General features: G+C 48.5%; 1 protein-coding gene across 4 annotated transcripts in view; it reads right to left on the reverse strand.

Moving 5' to 3' along the window:
• The window catches only part of SHISA6 (shisa family member 6), a 243,301-nt gene extending 226,259 nt beyond the window's left edge, over positions 1-17,042 (reverse strand). Inside the window, exons 1-2 of one of the 4 annotated variants that reach the window (XM_054083588.1) lie at positions 16,233-17,042; positions 373-533 (exon numbers count right to left, since the gene is read on the reverse strand). In XM_054083588.1, coding sequence (XP_053939563.1) covers positions 373-533; positions 16,233-16,861 — 790 coding nt within the window. In that variant the 5' untranslated portion in view covers positions 16,862-17,042. The remainder of the gene's footprint in view (positions 1-372; positions 534-16,232) is intronic. The other 3 variants (XM_054083586.1, XM_054083587.1, XM_009559329.2) reach the window with 3 other exon arrangements.
• Positions 17,043-20,214: the final 3,172 nt, after the last annotated feature.

Here is a 20,214-nt window from a genome sequence, read left to right on the forward strand (position 1 = left end):
TGTGGACTTTTCTTCTCAGCTGCTGTGTGCAGAGAGCCCAATTATGCTTTACAGCATGTGTGTTTTGTTGAAAATACAGAACGTTCTAAACCTAATACAAGCATTTTGGTTTAGGCTGAATTTATACCTCACTGATTCTGAATTTTTTAAATGTCGAGAGAGAACAGTCACTCTATTCAGCACAGACCTTAAAGAATCAACACCACTGATCCTTGTGCTCCTCTGCTCTATCTGATTGCCTTTCAAAGCCATGTATTACCCTAATTCTTTATTTACAAAATCCACTATTGTCAAGTGTGATATTCTGCTGATTTCTAACACACCACAGGTACAACCACCTCTGCAGAGAGAGCACAGGAAAGCAGCACTTACCTGGGTTGCTTTTGGAGGTGCGCACAGGGGTATAATGGTTTTTGGAAGATGTCCTGACGGGGGTGTTTTCTTTGGGGGAGGTATCTACGGCCGAGATAGTCTCTCTTTCACAGTGTGCTATTGGGATTGGTCCCTGCTGCCTTAAGATGTCAGCCAGAGCCCTGGGGAGAGAGAAATAGAGAAAAAAAATATTTTCACACAGTAGCTAGAATGGTATTTTCACTTTTTTTTTTTTCAGTATTTTCACTTCTACAGTCACCATGTGAATCCAGCAGTAGTCAGATTTCTACCATAAACAGAAAAAAGCAACAATAACAAAAATAATACACGGCTTAAAAGGTCAGTATCTTTTTGTGTGCCTGCTGCATGTGTTTACAAGCTTGCCTGGCTATTGTTTAGTTTTTCTTATGCTTCCACTAATTCACTTCACCCTAGGGTTACGTTATTTTTCCATCATTTTCCCTCCTGTCACTGACTGGAGGTGAACTCTTCTCCATGCACGGAGCACTGCCCTCATGAAAAGTTACCGCCTAGCACGCCAGAGCCCAAAGAATCAGGCACTGCGGTCTGCTCAACCACTCTGCCGAAGCCAAACTCCTTTTAAGATTGAATCAAATTAGGAGTCTGGTCCCCACACTCCTTAAATCCTTGTTTTTGCTCCAAGCAGCTCAATCCACAGCAGTGGTGCAAGTGGCTTTTCTAAAAGAAAATAAGCAGTCCAGAGAAAAGGATTAAACAATTTTCATGAGTTAATGTCAAGATAGTTATTAGCCTACCTCTAGCTTTTTGTCCATTAGGGACTTCTTTAATGATACTGAGGTCTCTCTGCTGTTCCCCAAGAAAAACAAATGTCACACAGTTCAGTTGCAACAAATGTTTTCCCTTTGGATGAGTGGATACTCAAAGTTTTTTTTTTCCTCTGTGAATACCATGGACACAGTGGAACAATTATAGCGTGACATGCACTGATTTTCTTAGTGCAGCCATAAGATATCTCTTGAGCCAACCGGAAAAGGAGGAAGGGGTTGGCTTTGCGTGGATTATAAGGGACAGTGGCATTTTAAAGATGACAGAGTTTGAAAGGTTCTTTTCTCTTGGCAGAAGGAATATGCCTAAATGTCACCTCGGGTACCAAGAAAGATGTAGGGAGGAGAAAGTTCTTCATTGCATATTGATGAGAATGATGCTGATGTTGCTCATATCCACCAGCATTCCTTAAATGCCATATTTCTGGTCTTTCATATGAGAAGTAGTTTGGGACCTGAGTCTGCTCCATTTTCCGAATCATTTCCTCTCCAGCCTGCTATCCTCGTGCATAATGAATCGCAACACTAACGAGCTCTACAAAAGAAACTGTTGGAAGATCTCAAAGGCTCCAGAAGAGGATTACATTAGTTCATAACCACCCTTTCAGAATATTTTTAACCTTATTTGATTATTTATTGTTCGCAGAGAGAGCGGGCATAGCAGCTATAACCAACTACATGTGCACACATACTGATACATGAATCACAGAACCGTTAAGGGTGGAAAAGACCTTTAAAATCATTGAGTCCAACCATAAACCATAAATCTAACACTGTCAAGTCCACTGCTAAGCCACGTCCCTAAGCACCACATCTCTGAAATCCCTCCAGGGATGGGGACTCCACCACTGCCCTGGGCAGTCTCTTCCACCACTTCACCACTCTTTCATTAAAGAAAGTTTTGCTAACATCCAGTTTATACCTCCCCTGGCACAACTTGAGGCTATTTCCTCTCATTCTATCATTCGTTCCCTAGGAGAAGAGCCCAGCACTCACCTCACCACAACCTCCCTTTCCAGGAGCTGCAGAGAGCGATGAGGGCTCCCCTCAGCCTCCTCTTCTCCAGAATAAACAGCTCTGGGTTCCCTCAGTCACTCCCATTACCTCTGTTCTCCAGACCCTTCCCCAGCTCTGTTCCCCCCTCTGGATGCGCTCCAGCCCCTCAACATCTTTCTTGTGCTGAAAGGCCCAAAACTGAGCCCAGGATCTGAGGTGTGGCCTCACCAGTGCTGAGCCCAGGGGCACGATCCCTTCCCTGCTCCTGCTGGCCACCCCATGGCTGATCCAAGCCAGGATGCTGTTGTTCTTCTTGGCTACCTGGGTCACTGCTGGCTCATGTTCAGCTGCAGTCAACAGGCACTCTCAGGGCCTTTTCCACCAGGCAGCTTTCCAGCTGCTCTTCCCCAAGCCTGGAACATTGCATGGGGTTGTTGTGACCCAAGTGCCGGATCCAGCGCTTGGCCTTGTTGAATCTCATACAATTGGCCTCAGCCATCCATCCAGCCTGCCCAGGTCCCTCTGCAGAGCCTTCCTGCCCTCAAGCAGATCAACACTCGCACACAATTTGGTGCCCTCTGCAAACTGAGAGTGAATTCAATCCCTTCAACCAGATCACTGATAAAGACATTAAACAGAACCAGTCCCAACACAGAGCCCTGGAGACATTGCTGGTGACCGGCCACCCACTGGATTTAACTCTTGTAAAGTCTGACTTCACTTCTTTGTTTGCCTTCAACATTCATCTGAGGGCTGACCATTTTGTGCCCTCGTTTTGTGGCACCAGCAATGAATAGTGGAGGGGGGGTGGCAGCAGGCACTCCTCAAAGAATATTGCATCTCATCTCTGGCGATGGGTTCAATGGGAAGGGAGATGCAGAGTAAGCATTGCTCCCCCTCTGCCTGGCTGAGCTCACGGTCCCAAGCCGGCTGCTATGGGGGAAAGGACTGACCGTCCTGAGATGGCCAGACCCTCCGGAAGGAGCTTATGCACACGCACGGCAAGATCCCCCATCACGTGCTGAGGGGACACAGACTGCCCTTATAAAAGAACTTGCAAGAAGCCATGAGTGATGCGCTCCCATCAGTCCAACGCTGCCGGAGAGACCGCATGTTCCCGAGGAACTGTGGCTGCCCATGCGAGTGGTGACCCCTTCCTTTTCCCTTCTCTCTCTCTCCTTTTCCCCAATCTCTCTCTCACACAAACACTTATCTTACTGTGTTTTCTTGACTGGTATCAGTGTGTGTTGGATCAAATCCAAGTGACCCCGGCTGTGACAAGGGATCAGAGTGTAATCTGACGAGACTGAAATCTGTTTTCTGCAGCTTTGGAAATTGCCCCCCTCATAACTCAGCTTTGCACCTAAGGTTTTTTGTCTGTTTATTTGAGCTTCAACTAAAATAAATCTTTCTTTTTTTGATCTCACCCTGGGAGTGATTTTGTCAGCCCCCAGATCCCCACACAGGTAAATGAATCAACTTCTTCGACCATGCAGGTCAAAAGAAGGTCAGGACATTAGCATGTAGAGCTTGTGGTCAGCGCATGACAACTCTGTTCACCACAATTCCTTGGGCCAGGCAATCCCACCAGTTTTTCACACGCGAGGAGCGTACCTGTCTAAGCCATGAGCAGCCAGTTACTCCAGGAGAACCACCATCTTTTATAATCACATCTGAGGTTTGTCAAACTAGTTGTCAATTTACAGGATCTTTGAAATTTGGCCCCTTGCCCAGGGTTGTAGAGAACTGGAGTAGCAGAACAAAGACCTGAAGCTGAGGCCTGAGGTCCCCACCCGATGCGATACTGCATGGTTCCCTCCCGAGGACAGAATTCATTCAGCTACCAGTAAACCTGATGGCTTTTCTAGGCAAATACCTCCCCACCACATTTCAGATCTTGCTGATCGGGGAGGATGTGGGAAGCTAATGAGGTCTGTCTATTTGGCACCAGCATCCAGTACAACCCATTGGAGAAAACACATTTTCTAAAGACAGCAGGTTGGCAGAACCGAGCCCTTCGTACATATCTCCAAGATATATTAAGCATCAGATGACCATTTAATGGTATCTGCAGTACAGAAATGCTAAGAGTCATTTTTCAATTACAGAGATTGTATTAGGACCATTATTTACTAGCCCGTAGTGGCTTTGGCTCATTTTGAACACTTGTTGAAGACACTCTTAGTGTCAAGAGTGCAATCACTCAGAATACAGAGGAAGACGACAGCGTGGATAACGCTAAAACACTATATACCACTTAGCTTAATGTAACAGAGCTATCTGAGCAGGAAAGGTCAAGTCAGGGACTGGTAGCACACTTAGAAGGGGCTGTGTGGGATGAGTTACAGAGACAGTACAAGAAACTCAAAGATGAGGAAGTAGAGCTGGAGGTACTGGTGTGATGGAAATGGAAGTTTTCAGCTCTTCTTGGTTTGTTTAACCTGACAAAAGAGAGGCTAAGAGAGGGCCTACACCCCACTAATGGAGAGCTGCAAAGGCTGCTCTTGAGGGTGTAAGGCAAAGAAGACAACAGGCAATTAGCACGAGTTACAATAAGGGCAAATCCACTTGGTTATAAAAGAAAAGAATAGTCACAGCGGGGTAGCAAACCACTGAAACAGGGACCCAGAGAGGCTGAGGGATCTCTGCCCTTGAAAGTCTTCAAATTCAGTTGGATACGCCCTCAGACAACCTGCTCTAGCATTGAAGTTGTCCTTGCCTTAAGAACATGGCAGGATGAGAGACCTCCAGAGGTCCCTTCCAACCTAAATTCTACTATAGTTCTGTGTCTAGGACCACCTGACCCTGCAGGTCACCTTGTTTCTTCAGATACTGTCATCCTTTCTCCTGCTATTATTATTCTTTGACTTATCAGTCGTAAGAACACAGTTTTCCTGCCTCCTCGACAAACAGTTTACCTCCATTTGCTAAAAATAATTGAGTCAATTAAAGTGAATATATTCTGGAACAATCTGAGCTGGTTAGAAGTGCCTCATCCTCTCAGTCATTACCCACCTGAGAGCCAAACCCCGAGCCTACTGCCCTCCATGGTGACAAAACCATGCATCCACGAGAATCATTCAGTTTGGGAACACTTTCTCATAAGACTATGCTTACTTGTTACAGCCAGGACCTGAACGCCTTACCAGAAACGAAAAATCAAGGTTGGTAAGAACAAATTTAATCCCTTCTTTGTTTCTTATCCTGAAGGAACAGGAATAAGAGTTACTCTCTGGGTTAGTTGTTGGTCACAACATTACAAGAAAATTATTTCTAGTTGGATGCCAGCCACATGGAAGGGAGGAGACTTAGTTCCAAATGAACTGAAGAAAACATAGGTGATAGAAAAGCAATGTTTGCATGTATACAAGATAAATCAAATGTAACCATCAAAAGCAGACCAGACCAAGCTTATAAGTGTATGGGAATAAACCAAGGTGACTTCAGCAACACCAAAGCTAAAATCTTGCTATGCCCAAAGCACACGAAACTGTGTGTCCTTAGTGCTCGCTCTCTGACCTCTTCTCTGATGTCTACAGAGAGAAAAAAAAAGACTGTTCAGCATGACCAGAACAAAAGGAAGACCAAGTTAAACTTGGATCAAACTGGTTAGTTCCTTCCCAATTCAATCACCTCACTGCGTGTGATCCAGTTTATTTCCATAAAGCACAGAGGGCTGAACCCCGTGTTGGTGGAAGGTCGGTCACACTTAACTGCGGAAGAATTCTGCTAATGTAAGTCTCTTGGGTATAGCTGTCTAATTGTCCACCATAAAAGCTTCAAGTCGAGTAACAGAGTCATGTGAAATATCTGGATCTTGCATGCACAGCCATTTGGGTACAATTAGTCCCTGTGATGTCAACAACATCCTAATCTCCTGCACAAGCCTGTGAGACACTTCGGAAATCTTTCTATGACGGCACACCTCTTATCTCAGGAAAACAAACCTCACTCACAGGAATATGTTACCTGCAGCAGCAGATGGAGTAGGCAGAGTTGCAGAACTGCACAATCGTATCCTGATACACTGATTTATGATAGCTTTTTCATTAACAACATTTATGTGAGAACACTAAAGCTTCTTCCACATAAATCCAGAATAGATATAGTGAGGCATGGCTGGGACCAGAGCCCACAGTTTCCCTGTCTAGTGCCTTTTTACTGGCCAAGGAAGCTCCATCCGAATAAACACATCCCAGATATCCGTGGCTGTTTGTCAGGACCTGTCTGTGGAAACGCAGAACTCGGGTCAGTGCCCCAGGGCTGGCAAGGACTTTATGACTGTATTTGATGGGGATATCACCAGTCCACATACGACCCTTTCTTCCCGGGCTAGAGAGAAAAATAGCACAGATCCTGGGGAGACAGGGAGAAGTAGAGAGCTGAAACAGAGAGGAATATCCGCTTTAAGAAGTGAGCTTGCGACACATCGGCATTTGCCTATGCTATGAACTCTGAGACACCTCAGACAGTGTGACAGCAAGGAGTATGGTGCAGAAGTAACATTCACCTGCAGAGGCTGAAGGGACCTTGTAGCCAGAGACAACATGAATTTGCAGGGGCTGAGAAGGATCAGCCTCTTTAAGACACCCGACCCACTCACCAGAAACTTATGCTGCGGTCTTAATTACTGGCAAGGTAACCGCAGGCTGGAGGAGCACTGTCCTTCATCACAGTCTTTGTAGAAAGTAGTGCTCCATTTTCCCAATTCCACAGATTTTCAACACTAAATTGATAGTATGAGTGTGGGCACAAGTAGACCTTCTACTGAAGGTAAGGAGAGCTATGCTGACAGCTCCAATAGGCCAGGATGTGGCCTAAGGGAAACGTGTTTGGAGTAAAGAGGTCTGCAAACCCTGGATAGGAAAAGGCAATGTGAATAGCTAGCTATTTCTAGCAGTGCAGGTTGTACACACACAAAACTTCATTCAGTTGCCTTCTGAAAATCCCTTTTGCAGACCTCACATAAGAGGTATTAGGAAATAGAATTGCCTATTGCAAGACCCTGTAAATTTGGGAAACAATAGAGAAAGAATGACCAAATAGATCTGGCAGAGCACAATAAAAAGAGTAGCATCTGGCTGAGCTAAAAGCCTGCTAAAAGCATAGCTGTGATGGAGTTTGTGGCAGAACTCCAGTTGACTTCAGCCAAGACTTCACTACAAGTTCTTTTAAAAAAAGAGTGATGTTAACTCCCCTACACTCTCTTACCAACCCAGAAAGGAAAGGGCAGGTAACCTCAGAGGTGTATCCAGCTGTGGAGCCACCTCACCTAGAAAGGACTCTGCAAAAGAGAGGGATTTCAGGCACCAGCACATCACGCAGAACATGGTCAAGCATTATTCACAGTTTGGTTTTTCGCTTGTCCCCAGATCTCGCTGCGCACCCAGACCATGCACAGCCACGCACTGCTCTTGACGTGCTGGGTCTGTGCTATCCTATGAGATGGGCTCCCACACTGCAAATTCTGCCAGGTGAGTGCTGCTTGCCCATGTTATTCCCCATGCTAGCTCTGAAACAGCAGACACAAAGGCAAGTGTACACCTCCTCTCATCGTCTCTCCCCATCTCTGCTGCCTCCAGGGCACGTGCCTGACCACACTGTCTGATAGTGCTTTGATCTTACTACCAGAAGGATGGATTTGATTACTCAAACACCACTGCAAACTGATACATGGAGGGAAACATGGGGATGCTGCCACCAGCGAACCCCTCTGGGAAGCGGCCTCCTTTGAGTGGAAGTGATTCTGCCAAAGTAGATCTTGTTTGTGAAAGTGCAGGCACTCAGCAGTGTACTAGGGATGTATCAGTCCCAGGTCAGCAAAAGAGAAAACTGGTCTGTGCAGCTGCCAGAAACAATAGCAACTGGCGCTTCAGAGCAGGGTTTCTGAGGAGGAACACTGGAAATGGGTTTTCACCATACCTGAGCAGGCACATGGCGGATGCCCGTATATCACAGAATCATGGAACGGTTTGGGTTGGAACAGACCTTAAAGATCATGCAGTTCCAACATCCCTACCATGGGCAGGGACACCTCCCACCCGATCAGGTTGCTCAAAGCCCCATCCAACCTGGCCTTGAACACCTCCAGGGATGGGGCAGCCACCACTTCTCTGGGCAACCTGGGCCAGGGCCTCCCCACCCTCACAGAAAACGTTCCTTCCTAAAATCTCATCTCAATCTCCCCTCTTTCAGCTTAAAAGCATTCCCCCTCATCCAATCCTTGCACTTCCTGATAAAGAGTATATGTGTGTGTCTGTGTGTACAAGAATAGGTGAATGCACCCATGGAGTTACACAGGGAAAAAAACCTAGACATCAGGACACTCTTCAAGGAGCATCTGTGCAGCTGCACTCAACATAAGTTCAGGATATTCTTTTTTAAAAATTAATACTACAAGGAAGAGTCTGATGTCTTCTGAAAAATCTTTACTCTAAATACAAAAATCATTTGTGAAAGCTCCTGGAATTTAGTCTAGGTTTAATGACAAATTTCACTGACAGCTTAATCACGATGTACCAAGGACCATATCCTTACCCCAGCCTATGACAGCAGAATGAGGCTGGCAGTTTTCCCAACTCACTCATCTTGGTGAACTTAAAACTAACACACAGGTGACATAATTGCATTATAGATACACACTCATTGTATGAACGCGTGCATGTGGAAAATACATTTCAGCTGAAATAGAAGTAGTATAAGGCATTAGACTGACAAATCAACATGAAAGCCACTGTCACTATAAGCTCATCATCTCTCCTCCGTCTTTATAACGCGAAGTAGAATCAGCAACTGGAAAGAAAGCTTTTTTCTTTGGGACAGGTTATTAAGACCGCTTATCAGGAGTAGTAAATACGAGCAGTGCTTAGACTATACGTTGTAAGAAGTACTTTACACATCTGATACTAGTACACAAACCGAGTAAGTCTCCTACTATTGCTGTGGTGTGGGCAGGAATTATATTTCAGTCACTAAACTCACAACAGGTAATACCAGTTCCTTGGAATAGCGACACAGGTACAAGCAGAAAGAAACCAGTAACGCACTGATTTTATAATTAAAAAGTTAAAATAAACCTTTCCAATTGACGTTTCTCTGCAGAGAGCTGTTACACTGGGCAAAAAGCAGCCAGGGCAGCAAGGGTCAAGATCTATCTCTAAACCACTATGAGGCTATTTAGGGACAGTGAGTGGCAGGGAGAGGCTGGTGCCTCCAGGACTGATGTCCCCCAGCATCACGGAGGGTGCAGCGCTCGCTGCAAGCCAGAGAGCAGGCTGCCACCTGCTGTACTGCCAGCACTGTTCCTCGAAGCATCTACCTTCCGTCGCCAGCTCAGCCTGTTATCAACCTGGCTGCACCCAGCTTTGCCCGAGAGAGCAAAAGGGAGACACCGGAAAAGAGATGCACCCAGAAAAGAAAGAACGGGTGCTGGGAAGAACTGGAAGCAGTGTTAGTGCATAGAAAAGGACCTCAGCACAGATCTTCATTGTGGAAAGAAGGTAAAATAAAAATAGCAGGTCTTGCTAGGCATTTCACATGCATGAAAGGCTGCAAGAACGATGCGAAGAGCTCAGCTGGTACAGGTTTTAACGCTGTTATTGTTTGTGCTTCTGTACCTGCATGCACAAAGCCAGTAACAGCACTTGGTGGGTTTGCAGAGCTTTGAAAACTATGTGAGTTCACACAGAACTGGTTTCATGCATAAGGTATCTACTTTGCACCAAACCCTACACTGTAAAGCACAATTAGGGGGCTTTAAACCTATTGCAGAAAACTGTCCTTAAACTGAAGAGCCCTATTACCACAACAAAAGAGGTTGGGTACAGAGCTGAACTACAGTAAAATACTCATTGTGAAAGAATTCCAGGCTTATCAGCCTGGGCAATGAGGCATTTGAGAACTCTATGCAATACAGGGCACACAGATCTAAGGGAATACAGATTGCCCATGTGAGCAGGGGCGAAGGCAAGCAAAAAAGCACCATGATCTCATTTTCCTGATAAGGTTCAGATCTTCTTATGCAAAACAGAAGTTTTAAAAGGCGTCTGATCTCCAAAGACACACAGATCAACTGTCAGTTAAGAGATTACAAAACTAAAAGAAACAGAAGTTCAGAGCTAGACTGGATTCCCATGACACCTTACGATGGAGGGTTACTAATAGGAAAAGTTAATTAGACAGCAGGAAAATATCAAATAAATGGGAATTAGAGACACTGTAATGATTCAGTGAAGGCAGCACAGTTTCTGAGAGCAGCCTCTCTTACTGGGAGAAGTTCAAACAGAAAGGAGAAGCCTCAGAAGCAGCCAGTGGGAGTCTGGAGCCAGGCGCACTATGCTGTTAGCAAAGCCAGTCTCTTCATAAAATAGACTCGGAGAGGAAAGTATGGCAAGAAAAAACCAGTCAGAAACTATGACCAGACCTTCAGACTGAAGCGTCCGCTGTACATGTAAGTGAAGCACAAAAAAAATCCTTTGTGTAGTTACATACATACCGATACACATCCTGCCTTGATCTGCCTGGCTGGGAATGGACAATTCGTCAATGCAAACAGGACAAGATTCAGATCTTCTCCCTGCATGGCAGTTACCCCAAGTATGTTAAGGTGCAATATTGGTTTGAAACAGACGAACTAGCCTTGAGTAACATCTCTAAGGCCACAAGGGTTTTCTGCCTTTTTGTGTTTTACCTTAATCAAGTCTGAATCGTGCTTGTGGATCTGTATTCTGTGCCTGTGGGAAGGACAGGGCACAGTACAGAAGAGACTCAGAAACCATCAGGGATCAACAATACAAAGCAGGGCAAAAAACAGATGAAAGGCACACATGTGAGTCTGATGAATGAGGCAGAGTAGAACTTAAAAAAAAACCAAACAACACAGCATAACAACAAATTAGTAGAAAGGGAAAGAACATAGTGACAGCATTCAAGAAAGAAAATCTGCCCAGTCGCTATGGCCAGGTATGTGTTAGTATCGCTCTCTCCCAGCCCTGGGGAGGTATGAAGTTTGATTGTTTGGCTCAAGCATCACTCACCAGCAGGGAGCAGAACTGAATGAGCCAGCTGTGATCACAACTCGCAGAACTAAGTCTATAGACAGGCCGTTATCACAAGCTCCCACGTTAGCAAAGAGGGCTGGAACTAGCACCCTCCAGGGACCCAAGGTCCAGCACATACGGGGAGATGCAGCCTGCAGGAAGGTTAAAACCTCCAGTATTTTAACTTAGCTTCAGGTAAAACAGTGCATGCAGCCTTCCCAGGTCTGTGGACGAATAGATCCATTGCCTGTGATTCCTCTTGAAATTCAGAGCTGCAGACTAAACATGGCAAGAAACAGATCAGTTTATCTCTGGCCTCTACTGGGGAAAGGATGCGTATTTATAAAAGCACTGATAATATTCACAGAGCAGAGAGTGCAAAGGCAGAGGCCAAAGAAAAGAGTAGCACAAATATTGTTGTAGCAACAAAGAGTAGGGTAAGGAGCAGGGTAACGCGAAGCACTCTGAGTAGAAGGTGCTTCTTTCCCTTCTCCCTTTCAAAAGCCCAAACACTCATCAGACACACTCCACACAACGGAGACAGCCTTTTCACAGGATGCAGAGCTACTCTGCTGGGAAAAAAACCCAGTGCTGCTTCTCAGCAGTGACATGAGAGCAGCTGGTCTCCCACCACCGCCCCAGGGCCATCGCTGCCACCATCTCCCTCTGGCTCGTGAGGGCTTCGGCTGCCCATGCAGCACCCGGTAACATTTCAAACCCTAACTGCAAACCAGAAACAGCATCCAATTTGTGCATTCCTAACTCAGCAGCAAGCGCGATGGTTGCTGTTGCTGAGGGCTAAACAGGGGTCATGGAGTGATACTATTAGCAGTGAATTATTTATGTACTGTAGCATGGAGATTTAGGGTCATGGCCATGGAAGTGAATATTCTGGGTCACCCCTCCTCGCTACAGAAAAACATACCTAGCTTTGAAAACAAACAGCTGATCATCCTTGAAGATTCCCTAACTCATTCCTGTACTGGAAGTAAAGAAAATACTCTGCCCACTTAAGAAATGCTTGAGAAAAACAAAACAAAACAAAACCCCTGACAAACTGATGAAAACAAACCATCCCCAAAAAACGCAGGCAGTGAGCAACAGCAGACAGAACATTGCTGGGTGTAACTGAAAATTGAACTCGGCCCCAGTTTCTGTCTGGAGCCCAGCAGGCATTAGTTCTGGCTGGGTAACTCCAAAGCAAGACCCAGGCAAGGGGTAGTCATAAATGGTCAGGCTGAACAATCCTATAATCACTACAAAATCAGCTGGGTTTAAAGCATTACAAATGTTTCTGTTAAAATATGAGTATTTCAGCTCCTGGTTTTCAAGGCACTTCCAGTTACTGCTCTTAGGAATGAACTTCAGTATCAGTCGCCGTCACTGCTCAGCCCCGAATCACAGCAGTGTCTCTGCTTTAAAGGTGTGTGGCAGTGCCTGAAAACAAGACAGGATTTTCAGTTCCGAAATGCACACGCATATCTCGGTGCACAGGCAGCCTTTCACTTCACATGAGGGTGACAGCTCTCCTGGGAATTTGTAAACCTTCCTTTCCAGCAAAAGACATAGTATAAGCCCTGCCTCCATCAAAATGTTCTTCCTAACTGAGTTAATAAGGATTTTCTGTAAAAGCTGGATGAGAACTTAGCAGAGAAATAACATCTAAGTACAGTCCCACTAACCAATGGTTTACAATGAAATAAAATTTAGAGCATCATCTCGCTTATGGTGAAGTGCAGGGAAGTCTTGCTTAATCCTGCCTGGGTATGGGAATTGCTCGTGATGGGCTATTTCTAGCCCACTGTAATAATTTCTGTTTATACTGTTGTTCTCCTCATCCTGGAGGTTTTGATGGGATGCACACTGAGATTTAATGTGAATTATTCTGGATGTTGCACTTAACTCCAATTGACACAACCTCAAACAGATAGAAATATCTGACTACATGCTGATTTGTGCCTTCCCTGTTACTCAGCAGCAGTTCTCGAGACAAAGAAAGACCAAGCATTCCCCTCCTCATATTTACATTCTGCTTAGAGCACTGACAGCATTTTTCCCAAGACCGATGAGGACCTTGTCTGCTGGAGACGCACTTCATAATATTTAAACCATCGTGCAATGTTGATCAAGTTCAGATACCACAGCTCTGAAAGGTATAATCTTTTACCAGCTACCATATTATACAAGTCAATCAATTCCCTAAAACGCTCTGAAAGTCAAGCTTCCCAAGCACTCAATCTGCCATTCACACCGCTACACACAGGTGAATCATATCACCAGAATTCAGCTAAATAAAGAAAAGCCAGCATCAAAGAAATGAAAACCTCGGGAATAATTCAGACAAGTCTGGCAACACTGTCTCTGATTTCAAAGGGTGTAGGATCCAACCCCGGGGCATACTGGAGCTACAGCAAAAGTAACATATGGGCATTCAAGGCAGATTACCAAATTCAGCATGAAGATATAGCCCAGACAAAGTTGCCTTGAAGCCAAAAGAGCTGGGCAGTTGGGGAACTAGCTCTTAGTTAAGTCTATTTTCTGACTAAGCTACTTTCAGGACCCTTTAATATCCAGACACAAGTGACCTAAAAGATAATACAATATTTTTAATGCCGTGAAGTTATTTTTTTGCCTAAGGCAGAGCCCGGAGGCAAGTGGGGTTTGTGGTGGGATACGCAGGCCAAACCCTCAGCAAGTGCAATCCAGCATCGCTTTTAGCTCCTTGAAGGCAAGAATTCACACCAGCCAGCAACGTTGTGTGTGTGGCCCTGAAAACCGAGGAGTCTAAATAAAGCGCAGCTATCCAAATAAATAAAAACTGCGTCACTCATCTCTTTTTCTTTGTAAAAAGGTAATTTTTTTCCCCTTGCACTCTCTTAACTCCATTTGAAGCTCAGCCTTAAAACTATGGTCAATGGTTTCATTTGTTTTGATTACTTTTTCTTAATTAAAATAATTGTTACGAAGCACTGCCTGCCAGAGATAAGGGCTTTCCCCACTTACGCTCACAACTGTTCTTGTAAAAAAGCCCTCACCAATTTTTATGTTCAAACTCGGGAGCCTCTTGTGTTCGTAGCAGACAAGATGTACACATCTTCTGGAAGGACTTTTCCACCAAAAGATAAATACAAACCGAGAGAGTACACGCATTTATCCAAAAGGAGAATTTTTACAGAAGCCTGAGCACTGGCTTTTAAACAGGATTTTCTCTGACACGTCAAGAGTGGTTTCTCTTATTAAAGCTGTTAAAACAGCAATGTGTAAAGCCACTGAGAGAAGGATAACAAACTACTTCCCGAGCAGCCAGCCAGAAAGGGCAGGCTACTGGCCTGAGTTATCTGGGTTTAGAGGGGGAAAGAAAGGAAAAAGCAAAGGAAAAGAATGCTCCCTGATACCACTGCTTTCCCAAACACCCCTTGCAACCATGAGGCAAAGACACCAGCCAAAAGGACACAGCGATTTCCTCCGCACTGTTCTAACTTCTCTCCAGCAGGACCAGGCAGGACAGGACTCGTGGGGTCCATCGCACCTCCACTGCCCCTGGGGTGGGCAGGGGGCTGGGGGGCAGGAGGGGACGGGGTGGCTCTGCATGGAGAGCAGGACAGGACCCCTCACACGTGGAGGGGAAGGGGAGAGGTCCAGCAGTGCTGCTGTGCGAAGCGGGGCACCAACATGGGTCTCTGGATGAGAAGTGGCAAAGGGTGGGGAGGAATGGTCCAAGGGGTGAGATTGTCCCTGGACAGACTGTTCAGAGTTGCTCTTGGATAGCTAGATGAAAGGGAAAACCCTGTGACAGGTGGTGCAAGGAGGGAACTCCTGGACTTCCCTCCTGAAGGAGAAAACCCTTGGGCGAGTGCTTAAAGGGGAGACCCTCAAAGCAGTAGCACAATGGAAGATCATTTGGACAGGTGATGCAAAAGCGGAGCCCTTAGACAGCCAGTGCAAAGCAGAAATCCATGGAAGGGCCGTGCAAAGGGGAAATTCATGGTCAGCCAGCGCAGAGGACAACGACTTGGAAAAGGTATTTCACAAGGGGATTCCTTGGACAGTGGTGCAAAAGGGAACCCTGGGACAGCCAGTTCAAAGGTGATACTCTAGGAAGGATCTTGCAATGGGGAAACTCTTGGACACACTGGACAAATGGGAAGCCCTTAGATGGACAGTTGAAAGGAGGAGCCCTGGATGGGCAGTGCAACTGGGAAACCCTTGGACAGACAGTGCAAAGGGAAACTCTTGGATGGCCCATTCAAAGATGGAATTCTTGGAGAGAACATGCAATAGGGAAACTCCTGGACAGGCTGAGCAAACAGGAAGCCCTTAGATGGGTGCCTGAAAGAAGGATCCCTCGGATGGGTGCCTGAAAGAAGGACCCCTCGGATGGGTGCCTGAAAGAAGGAACCCTTGGACAGACAGTGCAAAGGTGGAATTCTGACAGGGGTCATGCAACAGGGAGGCTCTTGGACAGGCTGAGCAAACGGGAAGTCCTTAGATGGGTGGCTGACAGGAGGAACCCTCGGATGGGTGTTGCACCTGGGAAACTCTCAGAGAGCCAGTGCAACAGGGAAACCTTTGGAGCAGCACTTGCAGAGGAAGAACCCTTGGATGGGTGGCTGAGAGGAGGAACCCTCGGATGGGTATTGCAACTGGGAAACCCTTGGACAGACAGTGCAAAGGGAAATCCTTTGACGGCCAGTTCAAAGGTGGAATTCTTGCAGAGGGCATGCAATAGGGAAACTCTTGGACAGGCTGAGTAAACGGGAAGCCCTTAGATGGGTGGCTGAGAGGAGGAACCCTCAGACGGGTGTTGCACCTGGGAAACTCCCGGAGAGCCAGTGCAACGGGGAAACCCTTGGAGAGGCACTTGCAGAGGAGGAACCCTCGGATGGGCGGCTGACAGGAGGAACCCTTGCAGAGCCAGTGCAACGGGGAACCCCTCGGATCGGCACTTACGAAGGAGAACCCTCGGCCAGGAGGGTGTCCCCGGGCGGGAGGGGTGCCGGGCGCGGGGGGAGCATCGCACCTGTGTATGTTCATCTCCCGGGGCGGCCGCCTCGCCTTGTCGTAGGCCACCTTGGCAAAGACCCCGGCGATGAGCACGAAGGCGATGGCCCCGCACGAGATGTAGACGGTGGCGTTGGTGCTGTCCTTGTCCGGGTCGTACTTGTCGGCGTCCCCGTCGCCGCCGTCGCCGCCGTCCGCGGGCAGCGCCCCGCCGGCCGTGGTGGGGTGCGCCCACTCGGGGCTCTTGTAGTTGCGGCACAGGCTCTGGTTGAGCTTCTCGGCTCGCTTGTTGCAGCAGAAGCGGTAGAAGCAGGTGCCGCAGCAGTAGCGGAAGCCCGTCAGGCTGTTGTTGCACTCGAACTCCTTGTCCCACTGCCCGCTCACGTCGTAGTACCCCCAGCAGGTCTCGTACGCCGGGGCCGAGCCGCCCCCCGCCGCCTTCCCTCGCCCGGGCGGCGCCGAGGGCAGCGCGGCCGCTACGGTCTGGTTCAGCGGCTCCTTGCCCGGCCTCGGGGTCCGCCGCGCCGCCGCCCCCTGCGTGCGGTTGCCCTTGTGGCGGGGCGGCGCGGCGGGCAGCGCGGGGGGCGGCCGCGGGGCGAGCAGCAGCAGCAGCAGCGGCGGCAGCAGCAGCAGGTGCCGCGGCCCCATGGCGGGGCGGAGGGGGCGGGGGGGGGAGGCGAGGGGCTCAGCGCCCCATGGAGCGCGGAGGGATCCTCAGCGGAGGGCGCCGCGGGGCTCCGGCGGAGAGGGGCTGCGAGAGACGGAGAGAGGAGCGTGAGAGCGCGGCGCGGAGGGCGCCCCCCCGCCCCGCAGCCTTACCATGCCGGAGCGGGACTGCGGCGGCGGCGGGCGGGCTGCCCGCGCTCCTCGCGGAGGCGGTGCCCAGCGCGGAGCTCCGCCACGGACCGCCCCCCGCCCCGGCCCCGCGCCTGACATCAGCCGGGGCGGCGGAGCGGCGCTTCGGGAGAGGGGATGGACCCCCCCCTCCCCCGCCGGGCATCCCCCGGCACGAGGGGGGCGGCGACACCGGGCACGGCCACAGCGGACCCGACATAGGATCAGAGAGTCACCAGGCTGGAAAAGACCGCTTGGAACATCGAGTCCAACCATTCCCATTTGCCACTAAACAACGTCCCCGAGCACCTGTCTACCCGTCTTTTAAACACTTCCAGGGCTGGGGATTCCACCCCCTCCCTGGGCAGCCTCTGCCGGTGCCCGATGACTATCTGTGAAAAATCTTTTCCTGATCTCCAGTCTGACCCTTCCCTGGCGGAGCTTGAGGCCATTGCCCCTTGTCCTGTCCTCAGTCACTTGGGAGAAGAGCCCAGCTCCCTCCTCTCTCTCCACAACCTCCTTTCAGGCAGTTGTAGAGAGCAATAAGGTCTCCCCTCAGCCTCCTCCTCTCCAGGCTAAACAACCCCAGCTCTCTCAGCCGCTCCTCGCAAGACGTTCTCCAGCCCTTCACCAGCTTCGTTGCTCTTCTCTGGACACGCTCCAGAGCCTCAACATCCTTCTTGTGGTGAGGGGCCCAGAACTGAACACAGTACTGAAGGTGCGGTCTCACCAGTGCCGAGTACAGAGGGAGAATCACCTCCCTGGACCTGCTGGTCACGCCAGGATGCACATCACCAGCATCACCAGACCCGGCAGCACCAGGCACAGCAGCATCAGCAGCAGACACAGCGTAGAATCATTGAATCATAGAATCATAGAATAGTTTGGTTTGGAAGGGACCTTAATGATCATCCAGTTTAAACCCCCCTGCCATGGGCAGGGACACATCCCACTAGATCAGGTTGCTCAAAACCCCACCCAATGTGGCCTTGAACACCACATCTTGTTTTCATCCAGGTACATCCACAGCTTCCCTGGGCAACCTGTTCCAGTGCCTCACCACTCTCATGGTGAAGAAATTCTTCCTTATGTCTGGCCTAAATCTGCCCTTCCCCAGTTTGTACCCATTGTCTCTCATCCTATCCCCACAAGCCTTTGTGAACATCCCTCCACAAGGGTTAGTGGAGCAAGGGTGTCCAAGCAGGTTTACCCCAGATAGCTCAGGGGCAGAACTGCCTCTCCTCCTCCAGGAGGTTCCTGTCCCAAAAGCACAACCTGGTGCTGGGCAGATGTTGCCCTCAGGGCTCTCAGGCAGTGCTGCGCACCAAGGCCATGCTGTCCCCACTGCCCTGCCACCCACTGCACAGGGATATGCATCCCAGGCTTCACAGGATGTGCTAAACCATCCTGAGACTGTTGGAATCTGCCCTGGCAGGTGCACTGAGTCCAGCTAAATCCCAGTTCCCTGCTGCAAGGGCTCAGCTATAGCACTCAGGATGGAGAAGGCAGTATCCCCCACCCCAGCCTCTCTGATACACTACTTCTCCAAACTAGCTCTCCTCCAGGGTGGCTCTAAGGGTGCTGTAGGGATGGGCTAGCAAAGAAAGCCCTGGGCTAGTGATGCCCTGGGCTAGCGATGCCTTGGGCTACCATCCCCAGTGACCCAAGCACAGCCACCACGGTGTGGTTTAACGTAGTTTTGAGCAAGCTTTGTGCAGGTGCAGAAGGTTTCACTGCTGTGAGCCACTGGGCTTCCATGCCAGAATTTCCTCAAAGTCCTGATGTTTCCCTGATGTCCCATTGCAAACTGAACTAAAGCCCATGCAAATATTTCATGAAGACATACAAGGCATCGCCAGCTTTAAGGACACACAGAGGACAGAGAGGAGTCACGACTGAGGAGCACATGCAGTCAGGAACAGAAGCGATGCCCTGTAGCTGCAGGCAACCAGTTTTCAGGAGAATTGGGAGGGTGGTGTTGAGAGGAGAGAGAGCAGTGGAGAAACAGGGGAAACCACTGCTGAAAATGCTTTTCGCTCTTGCCATGTGAATCATTTTTTCAAGTGACCAAGGTCTGAACAGCCATAGCTCTTGGCTGGGAGCTTTATATTACTGTCTCGAGAGACTCCATGGAGTGTGAGAGTGGCAAAGAAAGCTCTGTCATCTAAAGCTGCACTGATGATGGGGAATACATGGGGTGATCAATGACTTCGTTCCTCAAGAAGACCCGCTCTGCAGTGTCATAGAATCATGGAATCATAAAATCATAGAATAGTTTGGATTGGAAGAGACCTTAAAGATCATCTAGTTCCAACCCCTCTGCCATGGGCAGGGGCACCTCCCACTGGATCAGGCTGCCCAAGGCTCCATCCAACCTGGCCTCCCAAGGATCTCTGTGTTTAACAGATGTGCCCAGGTCTCACTGGTAGCTCAACACCGTGGGGTTCCCAGACCTCAGCAATAACCGACCACAAACTCAAAAGTGAGGCAGAAAGAAGCAAGCCTAAGAACAATGTGACAGGTGGCAATTTGAGCTGGTATAATGCATGTACCTTCTGAACCCAGAATACTCTGAGCCCAGTGTATCTGTAATCCCTTTGGGGATGATGCCTACATTATAGGTGTCCTCCAAAGCCTTGCTTCAAAGCTTGTAAAGCAGATTTGGCTGATGCTGGAAAGCGATCTCCAGACATTGTAGATCTTCCAGCTCCCCAGTATGGCTTCATCAAAATCACCACGGCAAGCATCTTCAGCCCTGATCTGCCTTGAAACTCTGCCCCTGCTTCTCCAAGGTAGGTACTTTGCAAAGTATAGGAGGCATAAGGATGCATCTTCCCCTCATCTGGTTCTACCCTGAACATTTAAACAGGAACTCAGGTCTCTGCAGAGTCACTGCTCTGTGGACAGGAGCTATCACTCTAGAGAAAAGACAGCATCCTCTCCCACGTGGGCAAGGCTATCTGCTGAAGGCAATGCTCAAGGACAAGATCTGTAGTTCTTGAGAAACAAACTATTGACTCTGCTATGTCCTTAGGCCAAATGCTAGAAGGACACAGAAAATATCTAGGAAAATAATATCTCCCTGGAGAACGGCACTAAGTGTGGAGTATTCTGCCCCACAGAATCTTTGGGCTCTGAGACTTTTCTTAGTGTGCCTGCACAGCTTC

This window comes from Cuculus canorus, chromosome 18 (assembly GCF_017976375.1).
Source record: "Cuculus canorus isolate bCucCan1 chromosome 18, bCucCan1.pri, whole genome shotgun sequence".
Lineage (NCBI taxonomy): Eukaryota > Metazoa > Chordata > Aves > Cuculiformes > Cuculidae > Cuculus > Cuculus canorus.